Source organism: Scleropages formosus, chromosome 22 (genome assembly GCF_900964775.1).
Source record: "Scleropages formosus chromosome 22, fSclFor1.1, whole genome shotgun sequence".
Taxonomy (NCBI): domain Eukaryota; kingdom Metazoa; phylum Chordata; class Actinopteri; order Osteoglossiformes; family Osteoglossidae; genus Scleropages; species Scleropages formosus.
Genome location: NC_041827.1, coordinates 16,070,038 through 16,090,679, shown reverse-complemented (window position 1 = coordinate 16,090,679; position 20,642 = coordinate 16,070,038). Strand labels below are relative to the sequence as shown.

Here is a 20,642-nt window from a genome sequence, read left to right as displayed (position 1 = left end):
ATCAGTGGTACTTGAGCTGATGACTGCAACATGGACAACAGTTGCGGACGAATGTGCGCATTCACGGTGGGAGCAGGAGTCCGAACTTAATATTTATGTTTCCGAGCCGCACGGTACGGGCCCGTATCATGACCTGACGTTTCTGATGACATTTTAATATCCACGAACAAGGACAATGAGCATCAGTTTACAGTACTATATATACAGTGCATTATTTACTCAGCAAAAATCACAGTCGGTGCACTGGAACGCAAGCGTTTGACACAGGAGACAATTATAACGCAGAGGAAGTATCAATGTTTGAAAGACTTGTTGCAAGCAAGCACTTCCCAGAAGGAGCGTTCAGAGCGCCAAGTGTGGCGGGATCTTCCGTGTGTTTTCAGCACAGAATGACTGGTGTTTTTATTTCAGTTGGCCTCCGCTGAAGAATTCCTTATGAGCGTGGGGAAAATATTCGGGAGCGTTTGAGCGGCTTTTAACAAAAATAAACTCAGCTTTTGCAGTGTTAATTTCAATTTTATTTAAGCACAACATATCTCATTGTTGCCCAAATCATGATGCCAGTAAAAGTGTATTATTATTATTATTTCCTCCAGGCTGTGAACGTTTTGCTTTGACCACTCTTTTACGCATGCAGCAGAAAGATCACGGGCTAGTGGTTGTGTGTGTTTTTCGTTGCGTGCAAACAAAATAAGCTGTCCCACGTCACGTCAGGTCGCCAGCAAATGAAGATTTACAGCATGCCGGTGATGGAGAAACTGTCAGCGCTCGCCATGGCCACGCTGACAGTCTCGCTGTGTTCTCAGTACAGCTCATTAAATGAGGCACCCTGGCCTTTGGGTTTATTTTGATTTATTTCCAGAATCCTTTGGCTCCTGTAAGAGACTGACCCAGTCCGATTCCCCAAACCATACAAGGCAATAACTGATAAATGTATTAAGCACAAGTTCTGAATACCGTCTTTATCATTTCTCTGTCTCTTTCGTTTTATTCAACGGCAACGCGCTGCACATAAACGGCCAATTTGAATTGATCTGTGGCAAATGAAGAAAAATCATCGAAACCCAGGAACATTTGTTGGTAAACCAGGGCGTATTTTTATTTTTGTTCTGATTAGCAATCCATATTCTGTTTTCCTGGTTTGTATAGTAAAAACAGCTTGCGTGTTGTAATATGTGTTTTAATGTCATAAAGTGCATGTTCTCAAAAAGTAGCCAATAATAGTTTTCACCATGTACAAGAGCTAGCAACACGTACCTAAAACTAAATTCACATATCTGGAGTAGGATCTATAAGCTGAACCAGCTAAGCAGTAATATGTAAGCTTATCTGAATGCAGTACAGAATGTTTGAAACAAAAGAACAATTAATCTTGAAGGTCAGACGGAAGTGATCACATACTGTAGATATACAACAGATTGTAGTCCAGTTATAATGCAATATTACAGAAATTTTACACAACAGACTCGAATTACACGACTGGAATTCATACTATCATAAAAATGCAAAAAATAAGTATGAAATAATGACCCACGTAAAGATACAGGAAACGTACTACATCGTTCAGGTATTTCGAACAGAAGTTTATGTAACGTTATTAAGGGCCTGAAACGGTGCTTGAAAAATCAAACAAAAACATGTTCCTCACTTTAATATAAATTAAACTTCTGTTCACGGATACATGTCCTTCAGCATGGAATATGTGTCATAAATTAGAAAACATTACAAATGGTACCCTAGTCAAGGAATGTAACAGCGTGACATGCACAGTATGTACCGTACCGGCCTGGGCACAATGTCCTTCAGCAAACTGGAAATGAATCAGCAAAAACTACCAGCTCTGATCAGCAGGTGCGGTGGAAGGAGTCAAGTCACTTGTCCATAAAATCACTGCGGAAACGTTGAGGAAAAGGAGAATTGCTGTGCAAACGGCAGCGGGTGTTTGGACGCCGATTCTCCGACAGTCAGGCGAAGAGCATCTCTCCACGTTTGCGAAGGGCTACACATGTATCCATGGTTACCGGTATTACAGAGCACTTTCCCGATGCCTTGTGATTGCTCTGAAGGCCCGAGCGGGCGCTCCTGGGGCCGGATTCTGCGTTTACTTCCACATCGCGTTGCTCCTGCAGAATCTCGACAAGGAAGATCTTTGGGAAACATGACAGAACACGAGAGGACGTGTTTGAAAAGGGCTGAAAACAACATGTTCAGCCAGATAAACGTTGGGTCTGTCTCCATTCATCTTGGTATTTCGGTGACTCCCGATTCCCCTGGCAGTTCAGTAGGAGGCAAGCATCCAGTGACTAATGGCCCGGGTCCGTGCAGTTTATCGAGCCTCTGGTGCCTCTGTGTCCTGCTCAGAAGTCCAACGGCCGGATCATCATGGCTGTGGAGCGCAGGGAGTAGCTTGGCCCACGGAAGTAGTGCCATTTGATGCCGTTCAGTTTGCGGATGTTTTGCCCCACTGTGTAGTACATACCGTTGAGGTTGGAAAGGCCGCAGGCATCAAACCACCAACCTGAGGATGACAACAGCGGGCTGGAGTTACCGCAGCATTTTTGGTTTGTTATGGCATGACACATGTAAGCTGTGTAAGACTTTTCCTCTTCTATTCTATTCATCAGTCCATTATCAGTAAGGATCTGGCCAAGTCAGGGTCGCAGTGGTCCAGAGCGTATCCTGGAAGTATAGGGTATGAGGCAGGATACATTCTGGATTTGATGCCAGGCCATCACAGAGCAAACACATTCATTTACTCACACGCACACAATAGGCAGTTTATATTTATATATGTGAAACTTGCAAACTCCTCACAGAATGGATTGAAACCTTTGAGCTTTGAGGTACCAGCATCAACACCGTGATCAGGATCAATATCCTATTTATACAATGTCCTGTACAGGTGTGTTCTTTTTTCATAAAATATCTTTGCTTACAGTTAGAAACACAAATAAAGGAGGGACATCACAGTTGGCAGGCGTGGTAGTGGCAGGTTCTTCATTAGATCAGTGGAAAAGAGTGAAGTAAAGGCTGGATGAGAGGCAATGGCATTATAAGAGGAATATATAACTACTGCTAAATAAAATCCAGAAATAAAAAAAGCTGGACAGTTGCATTGTACAGTACAATAAAATATGAGCTCTATAACGGGAACGTTTTTTTCGGCAGAGCACATTCTGCTTTGCTTTTTTCCGCAGTACTTGATGTTCACTTCAGAGCAGCCAGCAGGTGGTTGCAGATTAAGCCCCTTTCTGACAGCCAGACTGGTGTTCTTTCATAAAGGGCATTTTGTACACTTTAGAAATTGACTCAGATCAGAGCATGCAGGCTGTGGTGAGAACACTTGGGAAATTTTCTGCTGAATAATAGAATGGAATGGAATTAATTCCTCATAAGCGACAGCTGTTGAGGCAGAAGAAATGCCATGGCTTTTCGTGCTGAAATGCCTGGATCAATACTAACTGCACACTGCGGATATATGCACGGGAAGCGATCCGCTGTGCAAACCTTGCTGGAAATGAGGAAATTATGCAAATAGCATGTTTATCCTTAGCATAACTGCAGCTGTAATGACGAGTTACCACTTGGATACAGTGGACTAAACTTCCAGTAAGTTATTTCGCAATGTGGATGACAGTTTCAAGTTGGACCGATACAAGCTGTTCTACAGTAAATGCATATCATATAATTACATCTCGACTGACCGACCCTTACACCGCCGTGGTCGAAGAACATCACACGACAAACATCAAGCCTCTTGAAAGGCATTAGCCAAATATAGCCATATATTAATAAATAACGTTTTCACGTTCCGTTCAAGTTCAAAGTGCGCTTTCTGTAGTAGGAATGTGGAACCCCCACGAGAGAACAAGGCTTCACTGATGAATTTAGTACCTTTTCACTCAACTGCTGTTTGCTTTGGATGAGTTGTGCCAAGTGGCTCTTCTCTTAAGTGTTTTGATTGTGAATTAGCCTTAAAATGTGCTTTGAAACCTTCAAACACTTCCAGCTGCACCGAAACGCCAACATTCGACATCTATAAAACATTCGAGGCTTTGAATGGATATTTAACATTGGGTTAGCGTAAGGTTAGAGGTGTTGGTTGTTCAGCTAAAGAGTAAATACTTTTGGTTGTGATCTTTGAACAACTTTGGTAAAGAGTCTTCATCCAGAAGTGTGTTAAAATGTACTGAGGCGCGGTGGTGGAATGTATATACATGGACACTTGTTATTGTTAGCACTTGTTATCCCTGCCTGGGTTGTTCTGTTGCAAAGCCAAGTGTTTCTCATCAGACACCAATGGGTTCATTTCTTTGCTCAGTAGTAATATACATTCACGCTTAACATAACAGGATACAGTACTATGAAAAATTTCTCTTAAGGTTTGTGGAAATACATACCCTTTTTCCATAAAAAGTAGACTACAGACCACCACAACCCTGCACTGGACAAGTAGTAATTGACATTAAATGTATGAATGTCATGGTGGGTGCGGTGGCGCAGTGGCGCAGTGGGTTGGACCACAGTCCTGCTCTCCAGTGGGTCTGGGGTTCGAGTCCCGCTTGGGGTGCCTTGCGATGGACTGGCGTCCCGTCCTGGGTGTGTCCCCTCCCCCCTCCGGCTTTGCGCCCTGTGTTACCGGGTAGGCTCCGGTTCCCTGCGACCCCGTATGGGACAGGCGGTTCTGAAAATGTGTGTGTGTATGAATGTCAGTATAGCATTAAAGGAGAAGGTAGCAATAATAAGTTTTCTTACAAATGTTATAAAATACAGTGCTGCTTGAAAGTATGTGAACCCCTTGTGTCCTTTAGTTTTACCATGGAACGGTTATCTAATGAGTAGCAGTGATGCCTTTGTGTGGGGGTGCGGTGGCGCAGTGGGTTTGTCCTGTTCTCCGGTGGGTCTGGGGTTTAAGTCCCGCTTGAGGTGGACTTGTGTCCCGTCCTGGGTGTGTCCCCTCCCCCTCCGGCCTTATGCCCTCCATTGCCGGGTTAAGCTCTGGCTCCCCGCAACCCCGTATGGGACAAGCGGTTTCAGATGGTGTGTGTGTGTGTGTGTTTCCTATGTGACATAATAGGTGTGTGATGACCAATTCCCTATATTGCTTTAGAGGAATTTGTGCATGTAGAAGAAATACAAAAGTAGTGTAGGTGCAAAAATAAGTGAACCACAAGTTCCGTTGGTTGAACCAAGTTGGTAAGTATAATCAGGGGTGTAAATCATAAACATTTATTCATTTCATATGTTTATTTTAAAATGTAAGATTTAGTTAGATTTAAAATTTTATACAAGAATAATAAGAAACCCTACAGTTTTCACACATTTTCAAGCAGCACGATATGTTGCTGCTGTCCTTGCCATGCATTACAAATACCTTTTATTTTGGGTATTTAATTCATTTTGGGGGGGCGCAGTGGTGCTGTGGGTTGGACTGGGTCCTGCTCTCCAGTGGGTCTGGGGTTCAAGTCCTGCTTGGGGTGCCTTGTGATGGACTGGCGTCCTGTCCTGGGTGTGTCCCCTCCCCCTCCAGCCTTACGCCCTGAGTTGCCGAGTTAGGCTCTGGCAACCACGTATGTGAAGTGATGTGATGTGATTTTAGGTGACACGTTTTTGTCCATTCAGGGATAGTAAAAATTTATTTTTAAACCATTTTAATCTGAAGACCTCACATTTGGTGTGGAATTCAGTTAACAGGGCAGTTGGTAGTGTAGTGGTTAAAGCTGATGCCTTTGGACCTGTATTTCTGTTTCAAGTCCTGTATCCAGCTGTTGCACCCTTAAGCAGGGTACTAATCCTAAATTGCTCCATTAAAATTACCTAGATATATAAATGAGTGAATAAGTGTGTGTAAGTAGAATAACATGGCATGTTGCTCTAGAGAAAAACACCAGCTAAGTAAATAAATGTAAGAGGGTAATTTCACTGGATGAATTAACAGCCTTAAGTGAAGGATGAGAAGACTCTTGCTTGAGGTCCTTATTACAGCTACAGCGGAGAGCTCAGCATTTTACTTTAGTTTTTGAGGATAATCACATTGTGCTGTTCTGTACCGCTGGGCAGGTAGCCGCGTTCTTGTGGTTTACAAAACATTACAGATTCACCAGTATCAACAAAGCTGGAAAAAAGTATTTCCCTTTCTTTGCTTCATTTTTTTCTTTCTTGAGCGTTTCTTGAAAATCTCCCTCACAGTAAAAAGCGAGCGTTCAGAATTCCTGATGGCCATGTAAACTGCACGGCGGTAGCACAAAGTGAAATCTGAAGGCGTACAGTACTGTATGCAAAAAGGTGTTGAATACATAACATATTTTAAATGTTATTCACGATGTACAACAGAGGAAAGAATCTGAAAACTATTATTCCTGCTAGACTTCATTGTTATTTTAAGTTTTTTTTACGTGAAACGCCAGGCATCTCTGGGTACGGTTTGCAATTAAACTGCTGCTAACGCTGAAGGGTCTTGTGGACTGAGCCGCGCCATACCTCCAGTCAGCATGAGGGCGCACTTGCACACACAGTTGTCATTGTCTGCATCGCGGGTGCTGAAGCTGGTGCCATGCGGTGCCAGGCTGCTTTGGTGTCCTGCAGTTCCGCTATAGCCTCTCAAAAACAAGCTAAATGCAATAGAAAAAAAAAATCATCCATCAAAAGAATCACATATATTCTCTTTCCATGGACGCAGTACACCGCCAGTTTATAACTTGTGCTCCCTGAAAAATGAACGGACTGCCTGGAGTGTATCCGGCAAGCTGGGTTTCTTCTTCCTGAAACCGTCTCAGCAGCTGAAGGGCTTTTTTTGAACGGTGCTTTAGGGTGATGCAGAGGAAACAGGATGGGAATTTGAGTTGAGCTCACAGCAATTGCTTAAGACAGCCTTAAATGACAGCCTGCACTATTTCAGTTAAATTCAATGTATTTCTACAGCACGCTCTTCTTACACAGTGACAGAGAGTGCTGAACAAAGCATCAGTAGCAATAACCGATTATAGCAGATATAAATTAAGCCTATAGATAAAAGATTAGCTATAGTTAGTGACTATAAGAACTACACTACCTAGTGAGGCTATGAGGTAAGCCAACAGACCAGAAAGGAAAGGAAAACAACAAACTCCCAACTGAAAGGCAAGGGAGAAAAATAAAGCTCTGGGGGGTCCAAGTGCCAATGGCTGTCCACCCCTCCTGGACATTATAGAGAGAAAAAGTGCTAATAGCTACATTAATATTGTCATGAGAAGCTAATAAACTGATGCCCATGTATAACTGGTGGTGTAACGCCAAGGATAGCCAATGAGTAATTAAAAAACCCTAGATTACCCAGGTGAGTAGCTAGGAGTCCTGGCTGAAGAACCAGTTAAAGGGTTGAGTATACTAGCAAGAAACTAGGTTTTTCCATGGGGAAAATCGTTATGGAAAGTTTCAGCAGAAAATCACCCAACGTGTCTTTTGTAGTATTTCCCGAAGATGCGGGCCCCCCGTGGGCTGCTTCGTTTTCACCGTTTTATCCCACTTTTTCCCCACACAAGGTCTACTGGGCTGCTGAGGTGTACTCAGGTTTCTGACTGGCACTGTATGCGCTTGGAAAACAGGACAGTTAGAAGACATCCAGGTGAAATATAATGAGCACATTTGTGTCTCACTGAAAGGAATAAAGGAGGGTGATGTCAGCTGTTAAACGATGACGTGGACAAGGATTCTCACAGAACCGCTCCTACCTTGCTAATGGCATCTAATGAATTCAGACTGAGTATGTGATATTCCGTACAACCGGAATGAGGACTAAAGAACAGAGTGAACTGTAACAGGAAGTACATACCGGTAGTTTTGTTTCTCACTGCCCAGCTGGAATCTGTCATAATGGGAGAAGGGTGCATTGCCCTCCCAGTCCTTCAGCTCCACCCGCAGGGAATACTGGCCCTGGCTAGTTATCCTGAATACTGCCTCATTGCCCAACCAGTGCTCGCCAGCAGGGTCGCCGAAGCCCTGCGTAAGGAAAAATAGGTCTGTGAGCTTTAAACAATTGTACCAAATGAGTGTCTTTAAAACGTGCAGTTCTGACCATCTGCTGCAAATATTTTTGAGGGGGATTAATGAAAAATGCATCAAGAGCAACTTCATGTTCATCTGGCCTGGTTCCCAGATGACATAGTCACATGAAAATCAGATGAACTTTGCATGTTAAAGCATCACCATGTCATTCATGAAGTGTGGTCTGGTAAATGTTGGAGAGACGCAGGAATTGTCACCGTATGTCAAAGGACCGTGACCTGTTCAAAAAGACCAGCCTTACGGCACCAGAAAGCGGAGGAAAACTGCCTCAGGGACCGATGTGGCCCTGTTTTCCTCTGAGACGTGTTTCTCACAGATACAGTATTCACATTGAGCTGATAAACAGTAATCATCCTTTCGTTGCAATAAGTTGTAACTCTTTTGTTTCTCTGCTTATTGCCATAATAATGAGTAAAACCAAGTTACCTTACAGGCTAGTTACTCCAGTGAAGAAATAATAATGATGTCATAACAGTGGATTACTACAATAAAATTACATAAGCTTTGTGTATATTTCTAAGAAGTGACAGAGGAACGTGCGCTTTATTGCTCTGTAATCTTCTCAGGACCGGCCAGCGCTTTGCAAACACATGGGGGGTAACAAGACTGACCGTCAAGGCTAATTTGAAACAGGGTAAAAGGGATACTATGGCTGTGAGCAACACTTTTTAATAGTGCAACCAAGTTGACCATTACTTCGCTCAGGAAAAATAAATAGAATTAATAAAGGGAATAATGCTGCACCACTTAAAAGTGTTTTAAAAAATGTGAAACAAAGGTATTTTACGGGTATGACTGCAAAAGTGAATGTAGGCAGCTAGAGATGAGCAGAACACAGCAGTAGGTGATGTAGTGGTTAAAGCTCCTGCTTTGCACTTGAATGACCCTGGTTCACATCCCCCCTACAGCTGCAGTACCCTGGAGTAAGTACTCACCCTAACTTGCTCCTGCAAAAATAACGCAGCTGTATAAACCAGTTAAACACTAAGTTGCTTTGCTGAAAAGCAAAGGATAAATAAATGCAGACATAAGCAACATGGAATAACCTCTCTCAAATACAGCGGATTTTTTTTTCTGAGCGGGCAAAAGTAATCATCCCGCTGGAGGACCTCAAAATATGTTGCTAGATATTATGTGTTTGTCTTTTTCCAAGATTACGAAAGCCAGTGAAAACAGCAAGTGGCAGGAACAGAATGAAAAAGAACGTCCAAATATTATCGGACCTCAAATCGAAAGTGAGGCCATGCTTTCCCAAATGAAAGTACCTCTCCAATAAAGATTATTTACATTCCAGCTAAAATACTTCCTTCTCCACTTGGCAATTGTATCCACGTATGTTGTGGCAGGTGCGACTATCTGATGTTACCCAACAGTATGAGAATTCTAAGAAAGAGCAAGTGAAGATTATCGGTAATGTACATATGCATCTGCAGGGAGTTCTAGGGTATTTCCTCTGTTTGCAAATAAATGTTGGAGTGCACCGACTGCTTCTGTACCCTGAGGATGATCCTCCTGATTTATCACACATTATCAGTCCTCATCCACAGTGTAAAGCAAAGAATTACTGGTAAGGGTATAATAACTTATGCCAGCCAGTTAAAAAAAAAAAATCTGCCTATTACTGTCTTTAGTATTTTTGCACTTGGAAGCAAAATTAATGAAATAAGAGTATCCATAAGGAGGGGTTCTGAAAAACCCTTAATGCTCTTTCTAACATGGGCGTCATTGCATCACCAGAGTGAGAATAGAAAGCAACTGCATAGAGCCAGAAGGTCTGTTTTGCAAATTTTCTGTAGCCCATAACAACCTCAACCAAATTATTGTTTATTCTTGGAAATTCTAGGTATCTCATGTCACACATCAGTAAGCAAAAAAAGCTCTTTAAGCGATACAGAATCGCGGTGCCGAATGAACAAGCTGCTCTTCAATAATCATGTGTTTGTATCTAAGCCCTCTGTCTGTTACAGAATTGTATTTACCGAGTTGCACGCTATTTTGGCGTAAGGCACCTGGCAAATGCATAAACGTAAATGCAAGTGTGAAATTGGCAAAGAAATATTGCTTCAATAGCCTGAATTGTTCAGTGAAGTGTGAAAGGTATAACGTGATGGCAGCTCTGAATTTTCACACCCGCTTTGGTTATCTACAAGTAGGGCCGCCTCGCATCCTGTGGAATGGTCTGTCTCTGTGTGGCCACTTGGACGAAACAGTTCCGAGTGCGTGTGCCCATAATCCCTTGTGGGCAGCAGAACGCAAATGTCATTCAGCATGAAATACCAGCTTACTGGAAAAATCCATCATTCGCAGAACTGATGTCAATTAGCTAACTGTTCCCTATGATTCCATGACCCAGGTCCCGCTCATCAGCCCTGGCTTCAGGGACAACGCTTAGAGGGCAGTTCCTATTTTTGTCCGTGTTTGCTCCATTTTAAACTAGTGCACTTGTCAGCTCTCATCATCCAGGTTTGGCAGGCCTCTGCAATGGCATTAATGCGCAGCGAATCAGCTCAAAACCATGCGCTTCTTAAAATGTTGGCTAGGTCCTCTGAAAAAAAAGAAGCATTTTACAAGACAGATCTTTCAAACATTCACTCTTGGAAATGTGGAGATCTTTCCACCTTCCTCTGCAGCTTAGGAGAAGTGGTATTTAAGTCATTTTTTTAAACTTTGGAACTGTCGGTGATGGACATTGCTAAGCGGACCTGCTAGCTATACGTCACTGTCAGCCTACCTAAGCTTACATGGACAGATACTGATGCCATGATGTAAGTAGACGTACCATCTTGTACTCTTTCCAAGTCCTTTGGAAGTCCACGCTTCCATTGAATCTGCGCTGGAAGACTGTCCAGCCTCCTCCACTGGTCTCCATGTCACAGAAAACCTGGATAAATGGGACTAATCATCATTTGCTCAATGTCTGCAGTAGCGTCCGTCTACAGTTCAACACATTATTTATCGACTCATCTGACACCTTTGTTCAATGATCACTTCGTATATTAAGCTATTTACAGTGATTTACCCATTTTCCCAGCAGGGTCATTTTTACTGAATTCAAAGTAGGTTCCTTGATCAAGAGTACTACAGCAGGACTTGGGTCCGTTAGATTGCAAGGGGATAAGTCTGACCGCTGTGCTATTTGCTGTTGCTACTTTTTGTTTTATGTGAAATGTGCAGTTTTTAAATGTTAACCCTCCAGTCTCGCAGTCGTGTGTTATAATAAACACATTTGAAATTTCTATGGTTCAATTGTAGAATCATCAGGAGAAGAAAAGACAGTTCCGCTTGCTTGCGCTCACCTTTACGGGCTCGGTCATGTTGATGTCGATGTGTATGCTGTAGACACCACTCACGTTGTGGCCCGCTCTGTAGAGTTCAGCACAGTCCCGGAACCTCAGCTCCCTCCACTGCAGTGCTGTACACATAAGCAGAAAAAAAGAGCACAATTTCGTCAGCTTTTTTATGGGTCTATTTTGTATTCTTATTATTATTATCATCACTGTTGTTAAGGTAAGGCGCTTTTCCAAAGGGCCTAACTAACAAGGCAATACATTCACACAGTCGCTCTAGATAAAGTGACATTAAAAGAGTTCGGTAAATGTCGATTAAATAAATTATTTCGTAACAGTGTTTTTCTTCCTTCTTCACCATTTTCTTTAGAAGTGCCAGCGTCTGCGTGCGCTTTAACTTGGAACCAACATTTGCGCTGTTGTATTTGTGAATCTGGAATGCTTTTGCAAACAGATGCAGACACGTTCTCCGTACAAAGCAAGCAAAATGTTCGAGGACCGATGTCGAAGTTCAGAAGGGACTTATCTAAGTGTGTGGTTCACAACTGTTTGAAGCCAAGCCAGGCCTTTCCAAATGATGGTGCCAAAGAAATCAATAGGAAGAAAATACCCATATTCCGACATGCTGACTGTCATGAGCAATACAGCACAGTCCAGATAAGTTTAGCCCTCTTTGGTACCAGATGAAAAGCCCGACATTAGGTTTACATTTGAAATGGCACCTTTCCTGGAATGATTGATGTTTGTGATAAACTGCAATGTGGTCAGATTACATGAAAATATTTTTGTTTTGAAGTTACATTTCAAATTTTGTCTGAAAGCTGGTAACTGGCCAGCTGTTTTTATGTCACTGTTCCTTCTGTGCTTAGAGTGTTTTGGCTACTGATTCTGCAGTGATGACAGAAAGTACCAACATCCCATGAGGGGTTTTGTCTTTGACATATCTGGACACACTATGCTCAATGTAACTTAGTACTGCTGAAATATTGCACTTTGAAAAGATCAAATAGAACTTCAGTCTTCAAGGGATGGGAATGTTAATACACTCCTTGCTGAATCATTTCCTAAACTGATGACACTTTGCATCAGGTGCACCGAAACAGGTGCGGATCATTAAAAAATCATGCATAAATATGAGAAAGTTGGGGTAATGTAAACTTGAGCTCATAGCTGAGTTGATACACATCATGTTAAGATACACAGAGCTCCTGGAAGAAGGGCAGTACTAATGCCTGAGTGTATGGAAGGGGTTACAAAGGTTTTTCAAAAGATTTCACAGTGAGTTATTCCATGGTATGATGGATTATGTACAATGTAGAAAATTCAAAATTTCTTCCGAAAGCGAGCCATACCTTCAAATTCAGGCTGTATGGTGATCAAAAAATGGAAAAGAACTCATCAAAATCCCAGGTCCACGTTAAAGAATGTACAGGTTGTCATTCATTCATTTTCATAAACTGAGTTGACCTTTTGGACAACTGATAGTGTAGTGGTTAGTACTACTGCCTTTCAACCCAAAGGTTACAGGTTTGATCTTCAGCTCTGGCTGTTATACCCTTGAGCAAGGTACTTACCCTAAATGGCTCCAGTAAAATTACCCAGCTGTGTAAATGGGTAAGTGATTGTAATAGTTGTGACCTTAACATTGTAAGTCACTCTTGAGAAAAGTGTCAGCTAAGTGAATAAATGTAACTGGGTTGTTGTGCACACCTTCATGCTGTTGAAATGTTTTTGGACTATGCGAGGTCAACAGCAAACCTACACAAACACAAGGACAAAGTACAAATTACACATAGACTGAGTCAGACCAAAACCCACACTTCAGAAGCTGTGAGGTACCTGCACTACTGTGCTGCCTCTTTCCAGGTCATGCTTGGTAGAAATCAGAAATTGCTTGCGAACAGAAGACAATCATATCAGTTGTTTGGTAGTGGCACCATTATAGTTTGGGGCTTCTTGAGAGAGATTTAAATTGAGCTTAAATGCTGTCAGGGGACTTTGAGTGGGCTGCATATGCAAGAAAGCCTTCAAAGATCACACAGTTGAAACAGTGCTGCGTGGCCAAAATTCCTTACAGTCAATGTAATTGACCAATAGACAGTTACAAGAAACTCTTGCATGAAGTTGCTGCTGCCAAAGAAAGGTTAGTGAAACAGTTATAGAAGCCAGAGGTGCACTTTAATTTTTCAGCCTCAGGAAATTGCTGAGTTTTGCTGAATAAATAGCTGCAAAATGCAATTTCTTAACTGTTTTATTAGGCGAGGATTGATTGAGACGAGGATCAGATGTCCCTGTGTCAAAACATTTTTAAAAAGGCTAGACTTTTAAAGGACAGTGAGCTCACTCTTTACATCATTGTATAGTCCTCAGCATACAAACACTTGGGAAGGTAGGTCTGTTGATAGCTCAGTATCTTACTGCCTTTATCAGTAGCATATTAGGGTTTTTTAAACTAAACAGCACAAAAGAACCATGCTGCAGTGATACGAATCCAACATTGCAACAACAATGTTGGCTGGGAATGCTGGGAATGCTGGGAATGCTGGGATGGCTGGTGAACACAATCTTCAGCAGTCTATGCTCAGTAAATGAAACTGGATGTATAACCAGGTTTGTTCGTACCTCTGTTTGTAAATTTGTAAGTCGGCGGTGACATGGAGAATTTACTGTACAGTAACAGCACTTATATATGAACTGCTTCTTCTACAGCATTTGATTAACGAGGGATGTTCTCCTTTATTCTTCTGTGTCTCTTCTTGATTCTAAATTCAGTTAGTTGGACTTACTCTCATTTTACAGAATGTAAATGAATACAAAAAGACCACTGAAGAAGTTATTTAGTATAATAACCTGTTATGAACACTAAAGGTGGCTTGTAAAGTTGCTACCTCTTTACAGTACCTATAATTTACATTAATTCATTTAGCTGATGTTTTTCTCCAAAGAATATTACATATGTTAAGGTTACAGTTATTACAAGCTTGTGATTATTTATCCATTTGTACTTGTGGGTAGTTTTACTGGAGCAGTTGAGGGTTAGTATGTTGCGCAAGAGTACTACAGCTGGAAAACTGAACCTACAACCTTTAGATCCAGAGGCAGTAACTCTAACCACCACACTACCAGCTGTCCCTGTTTAACCTGTAATGTTAATTTACAGGCGGTCCTTGACTTACAATGGGATTATGTTCCGTGAAACCCATCGTAAGTCGAAAATGCATTTAATACGCCTAACCTCCCGAACATCATAGCCTAGCATGCGTGTGATGGTCATTACGGGCTTGTCGCCTTCATGCTGGGACATTATCTAGAGTTTCTCCTCAAGAGTAATTGCCCTCCTCTTCTTCTTCCCACCAGTAGCAAGAGGCACAGATGGGCGTTTTTGTGACATTATGGATGCACAAAACACAATGTAGATACAGGGGAGCATCTGTATAGCGACTGCATGGCAGAGTAGGAGATGGAGATAACTGCTGCTGCTCAGCATCGCAAGAAAGCATATCGCTTTCCCGGGAAGAAATCATGATTCAGAATTCAAAGTACAGTTTCTACTGAATGTCTATCGCCAGCTCACCATTGTAAAGTTGAAAAATCACAAGTCGAACACCATCTGCATGGACGCCTTTTCAGAAGCGATCCTCCCAAAGTTGCACTCAACAAACCACTCGTGCGCTTCTCAAGAATACGAGCCAAAGAGGTTGTTCCATCTTTGCACCTACCTGAGCCTGCAGACACCATGCCGATAAGCCTGTGCACGGAATCCATGAGCTGCAGCTGCTGCCGCTGCAGGGCCGAGTTGTTGCTGCTGGCCACGTGCAGCTGCTTTTCCAGGGCCTCGATGGCCGTTGCCTGGCGTACCACCAGGTTCTGTAACTGCTGCTTCTCCTCCCGCAGGTCTTCCAGCTCGGTCTTATGCTGAGACTCCAGCACAAGTACCTTGTTCTCCAGCTGGCTGAAGGCGTAATAACCAAAGTGAGCCTGACAGCATCACAGGAGGATGTTGTGTACTGTATCTGCATTGTCTATACTTGTAAACAGACACCTAAATCTTCGCTATTTGAAAAGAAATCCCCAGCTGAGTTTTTTTCAAACCACTTAAATATTTCTTTATATCTACAATATCTGGACTACTGTGCAACGCAAACATGAACCAGAACTGCTTTCACCTTTTAACCCACTGTTCAGGAATGACTGATTGAAAATTAAATTATCTGTGTAATCTTTGGGACAATCATAAGAAATTGTAAATGAAATTCTGGCTTTTTTTCTCTGTTTTCTTTTCTAATGTGCAATTTGAACTTGCTTGGGGTCTTCTGTAAAATTGATGTTTATATTTCACTGATGTCTTTGGCAGTCAGCATTACAAATAATCTTAGAAATAAATTATTATTTGCCATTATATGTAATTTTATCGCTCATGTTTTGGATTTCAAGGAATAGTTCCACAGATGAAAAGATGTGATAGTGTGTTTGAGGTTGATAAACAATCCATTGTTCATGTACACAATTATAAAGTGATCCAATCTTAGCATTTCACAAAAATCATTCATTATTAAATGTGAAGTACAGACGCCCCTCGTCTTATGCAAATAGACCGTTGTTCAACCCCTTACGTAAGTCAAAAGTTACGTACGTCAGATTCCACCTCCTTCCCCACCATTCAACATAGGCTACCCTACCCTAGCCTAGGCATTTGTAGCAAACATAGATATAAAAAAATTACACAATATAATTCTCTTGTAAATGTCAGAGATATTAGATGTCTGTCATATTATTATTGTTGTTTTCATGCTAGCTGTTCCTTTGCTCCTTTATACGTGCAGCATCCTTCATTATCGTATTTATAGTCTATACGGCTAAACCTGGTTCCCGTGCTATTGACTATAATCTTTGCCCACCTTTATCCTTCCTTATTATTTTCAATTTCATCTCTAAATTGATTGTTGTACGCTTGCAAGATGGTTCTGGTTTTCCTTCAAGTGCACATTTAGCACCAGGCATTGTAAATAATGAAATGCGTAAAAAAAAAAAAAAATGCGAGAAACAAGCACTACAGTAACAAGACGAGGTCCGTTCACAACTCAAAACACGCAAGAACTGGAAAGATGCAGCTTCCTGCCTTGTCTGGCTACGCAGACTTGTACTTGACATATTTCAGATGTTTTGTGTAAAGTAGAAGTGCTATATAAATAATGTGTATGCCGGGAATTTTTTACATAAATCTGGATTTACATGAGCCAAACTTACATAAGTAGATGGGTGTCTGTACTGAAATGTGATTCATACAAGTAATACATTAGAAGAAAATAAATCCTGTCTATGTGTGCTTGCGTTGCTTTTTTATCCTACCTGTTTTTGTTCTGCAGTTTTGAAATCTCAGAAACTTGCATCAGCAACTCCTTCTCCAGTTTATTTGTTGATAATGTGTTTTCTAACAACTGGATCTCAATCCGTGATGTCTGGTTTAGAACCTGTGTGAGAATATATCGAAATGGAAACATGAACACACAGAGGTGTGAGAGCTGCCTTGTCATTTTTCAATATTTTTCAAATATCAGTTTCAGGGCAAATTTTTAAAATTTTCAGGCAATCTATGCAAATGCTGCTTCTCTGTTAAATCAAGACTGACCTCAACATGATTAACGAGAAGTCCACTTTAACAAGAGGGATTTGATTCAAATGATTGCCTTCAGTGTTTTCACTTTGCAAATCAAGTAGACGCCAGTGACTGGAAATAGCATAATCCTCCAAATAGCTGGTGGATTTAACATGGAGTTTTGTTTGGATAAGGATGATGAATTGTTACACCCAATAAAACTGATGCTATTCTTACATTACATATTGTTTGCCATATTATTCTTGAGGTGGCAGATGAGGTGGCGAAGAGCCAACATCAATCTTTCAACTGAGTTGAAGAAGTGAATTAGTCATTGTCTGGTTATTGAAGGTATTAAAGAGAAATGGATTTGGCTCAGTTTGACTGAATTAACTTTAACTCTTTGGTCTTTCTTCCACTAATATTTTGCATTGCATTTCTCAGAAGTCTCCTTCTCCTTCACTGTGTGAAGAGATGGCTCTTGATGCTCAAAGGCTCATTGACGTTTTCAGGTTTTTGACAACCCTTTTCATCAAGCTACCTGTGCCTCCACAACGTTAAGCTTTCTTGTCTGTTCCGCAGTCTGGCTTAGCAAGTTGGTGCCCATCTTCAGCATGTTGGCAGTCTGGTTGTGGACGACATGAGCCTGAATATGCACCAGCTCGCTCTTGATATTTTCTTGGATGTAGTTCTCCAACTGAGGATGAACAGAAAAAAGAGGATTATTTATATAGAAAATATGAATATTTTTTCTACTTGATCAAAACGCATTTTTTTTACTTGTCTGATCATGAGTGTTTTTTTTTTTACTTCTGTCTTCCATACCACCATGTAGTGCCCTGATGGTCTCTGATGCTGCAACCTCCTGCAGAATCTGTTGTAGTACTAGAGAAAAAATTAAGGTATTCTTTTGGGGCCAGCAGAAACAAGCTGAAAGCCAGTGGTGTGTCTTCTGGTTCCCAGTGGTTATTGCTCATGCCATTTTCTCTTAGCAAACAACAAGAGCTGAAATCCCAAGGAATCCCTGCTTTTCCTCAACAGGTGACGTCATGTAGTAAGTGTTCTGGCACATAGAACACATTAGTCCATGTTTTTTTCCAAGTCCACCTGATGAGACGGTTCCTCATTTTAAAATGCAGTGAAAATTTTTTATTAAGGCTGATTAATGGTGTCCTGCTTGTTTTTACAATGTCTATGTCCCTTTTTTAAACACACTTAAAAATTTGCATTTGTATGAAGACATGGACATTTTTTAAATGGATATAATGATGACTGAGTCAGTGAGAATAATTAAATGTAGTCAACTATAGATAAGACCAAGCCTTTATTATGCAATTTAAAAAATTGCTATGAAGCTATAAGAAGTACTTTTCGGTGCCTTATTTTTATATTTTCTAACCAAAAAGATATATATACACTTCGGTTTCAAAAACAAAGGTTCTGTAATATTTAACAGTGAAATTTAAAAAAAAAAAAAAAGTGGAGACCAAATTCTTTGGTAAATTTGAAATTATTTACAAAACAACTGTGAGCAAAAAGTGCAATATTGACAATATTTGTGGCCAGGACTGCATCAGTCAAGATATAATTAATAAGGAGTTCTGCAAAACAAATTTGAGGGGAAGATCAATATACTGAAACTAAAAGAAATTTGAAGAAACAAGTCCAAGAGTATAGTTTCTTGATGCTCTTTGAAAATTAAGTAGCACTCAGAGGTGCCACAAATTTATCCATTTCCCCAGCCAGCAAGCATCACAGAAGCATGGTGTGTTAATCTATCAGTTTAATGAGAGTTCTTTGCCCTTCAGTAGCTTTCTGTATGACTGTATTACCCTTTTCCCTTTAATGTAGCACCATTTCCTCAGGCATTCGTTCTCATTTCTGCACAATGAATGCATTTCGCAGCACAAACATACAAATTAATGTAAACCCTTCTGGTCTTTTGGTCACAAAAGTATTGCATTCAGTGTTAATTAGAGATGATTATTTTTTGACCACAAGGGGTTTTGCAAGCGGTATTTGGCTGGCTGAATCTTGCAGTTCAGTGTGTATTATTTGACATTGTTAAGCAACACCTGCTGATCAGAAAGGTGTGAATAACTTTAGAGCAATTCTTTTTTTTTCAAATCCAACCTGACAGATCATTTGGTTAGGGGCTCAGAGTGTGCTGACAGAGTGAAACGAAGTACTAAAAAGAGCAAACTTTTAAAAAAATATTAGTTCCCCAAAGAAGTTGTGTGTCTTGACCAGTTAATTGACCCTTACTTCCTGCCTTTGGATTAAAATTACATGGGACATGGCCATACTATGAGTTTGGGAACAAAGATATACTTTCTAAGGGTCTGTTTCATTGCTGCTAACTTAAACCAGATGTCCCCTTCTTTCTGATCTTCGTCCCCTGCATAGACTGGTGCACTGGAACAGGGCGACTTGCCAAGGAAAGGAAAATTGCTGATGGAAGTAAATAAGTGCCATTTTTAACTAGCATATCTAGTAACAATTAACAAGGATAAATACAGTACGGTATATATGTTGGACAAAAGCCAGGTTGATTTCAGGATGAGGAACAGAGTTCCAGCTTATCGTGGTAAGCATTAAAGGATTTTATTATTTTGAAGTGTCTTGATCAAGTACATCACTTTTTCACTGTAAAATATGTGTGCATGCACATGAGAGAGAAAAAGCACCGACATCAATGTACCAAAATGAGGACGCGATCATTAGTTAGAGGACAGACGTAAAATCAGAGCCGTGCCTATCTTTATTGACGTTGTGTAACCTCGCTTTCTACGAGAGCAAACCATAACTTTTGTGTCTGTGCTATTCAAGATAAATGCAACGCGTGACACTGATGTATGGTGTCTGCGGCCAGAGTCCATTGCGACCGCGCGCTTGTCCACTCTCTCCAAGATGAGGAAACAAGCAGAAGTTTCTGAGATTGTTTTCGAAATATTCTGTAGCAATGCTTCCAGTGAAATGTTAGAAGCATTTTTTCCTAACAAGAAAGGCTCTACCGGCACTGGAAACATTCATTATTAATGGTTTTTTAATAATATAACACTCCTATCAGCTTCAGCATAAAGAGCAACAAGAGTATTACTTTTACACCCAAGATGCTTTGGTCAGTCACATGAGACACAACACCACTTAAGTGCAAAGGATTTAAATGAATTATTTGTGCAAAACTGGATGAAATGTCCCAAGAAAACAAATATTCTCATCTTTTCACTCAACAGCACTTTTGCCAAACTGACACTGTGCTGCTGTTGTCCTTCTTTACACAACGAAACAACAAAACGCACGATTGTAAACTGAGGACACGTCCAAGACATTTGGGAAACCTGAGACCTTTTTTTGTCGCGGTTGCTGGACCTCTCTCCCAGACCTCACTCTCTGAATCCCTGATATCTCCACAGTTGTCAGACTCTCGATGTTCTACAAGTTCTTTGAGAAATTCATTGCTCCGCTCGGTAATAAACAAAACAAAATATCCTGCCTCATCTCTTCTTCTGAATCCTGTCCAGCAAGTTTTGACAAACTAAACCATTTTAATTCCCCTCTGCTGGCGCTTCGAATTAAACTTCCTGAAGTTCTACACTAAAGCTCTGTAGCTCTGCTGCTGAGTTCACGATGCTTTATTTAATCCATTAGGTTATACAGAAAATCGCAAAGTGATATTATATAGATGTTCCTCAAGTCCAATATCCCAGCTCAGT

General features: G+C 41.0%; 1 protein-coding gene across 1 annotated transcript in view; it reads right to left on the bottom strand.

Moving 5' to 3' along the window:
* Nucleotides 1-1,485: 1,485 nt before the first annotated feature.
* Nucleotides 1,486-20,642, bottom strand: part of angpt4 (angiopoietin 4) — a 35,477-nt gene continuing 16,320 nt past the window's right edge. Inside the window, exons 2-9 of the mRNA XM_029247825.1 lie at nt 17,468-17,623; nt 16,680-16,801; nt 15,050-15,282; nt 11,340-11,455; nt 10,823-10,924; nt 7,811-7,977; nt 6,481-6,611; nt 1,486-2,518 (exon numbers count right to left, since the gene is read on the bottom strand). Coding sequence (XP_029103658.1) covers nt 2,358-2,518; nt 6,481-6,611; nt 7,811-7,977; nt 10,823-10,924; nt 11,340-11,455; nt 15,050-15,282; nt 16,680-16,801; nt 17,468-17,623 — 1,188 coding nt within the window. The 3' untranslated portion in view covers nt 1,486-2,357. The remainder of the gene's footprint in view (nt 2,519-6,480; nt 6,612-7,810; nt 7,978-10,822; nt 10,925-11,339; nt 11,456-15,049; nt 15,283-16,679; nt 16,802-17,467; nt 17,624-20,642) is intronic.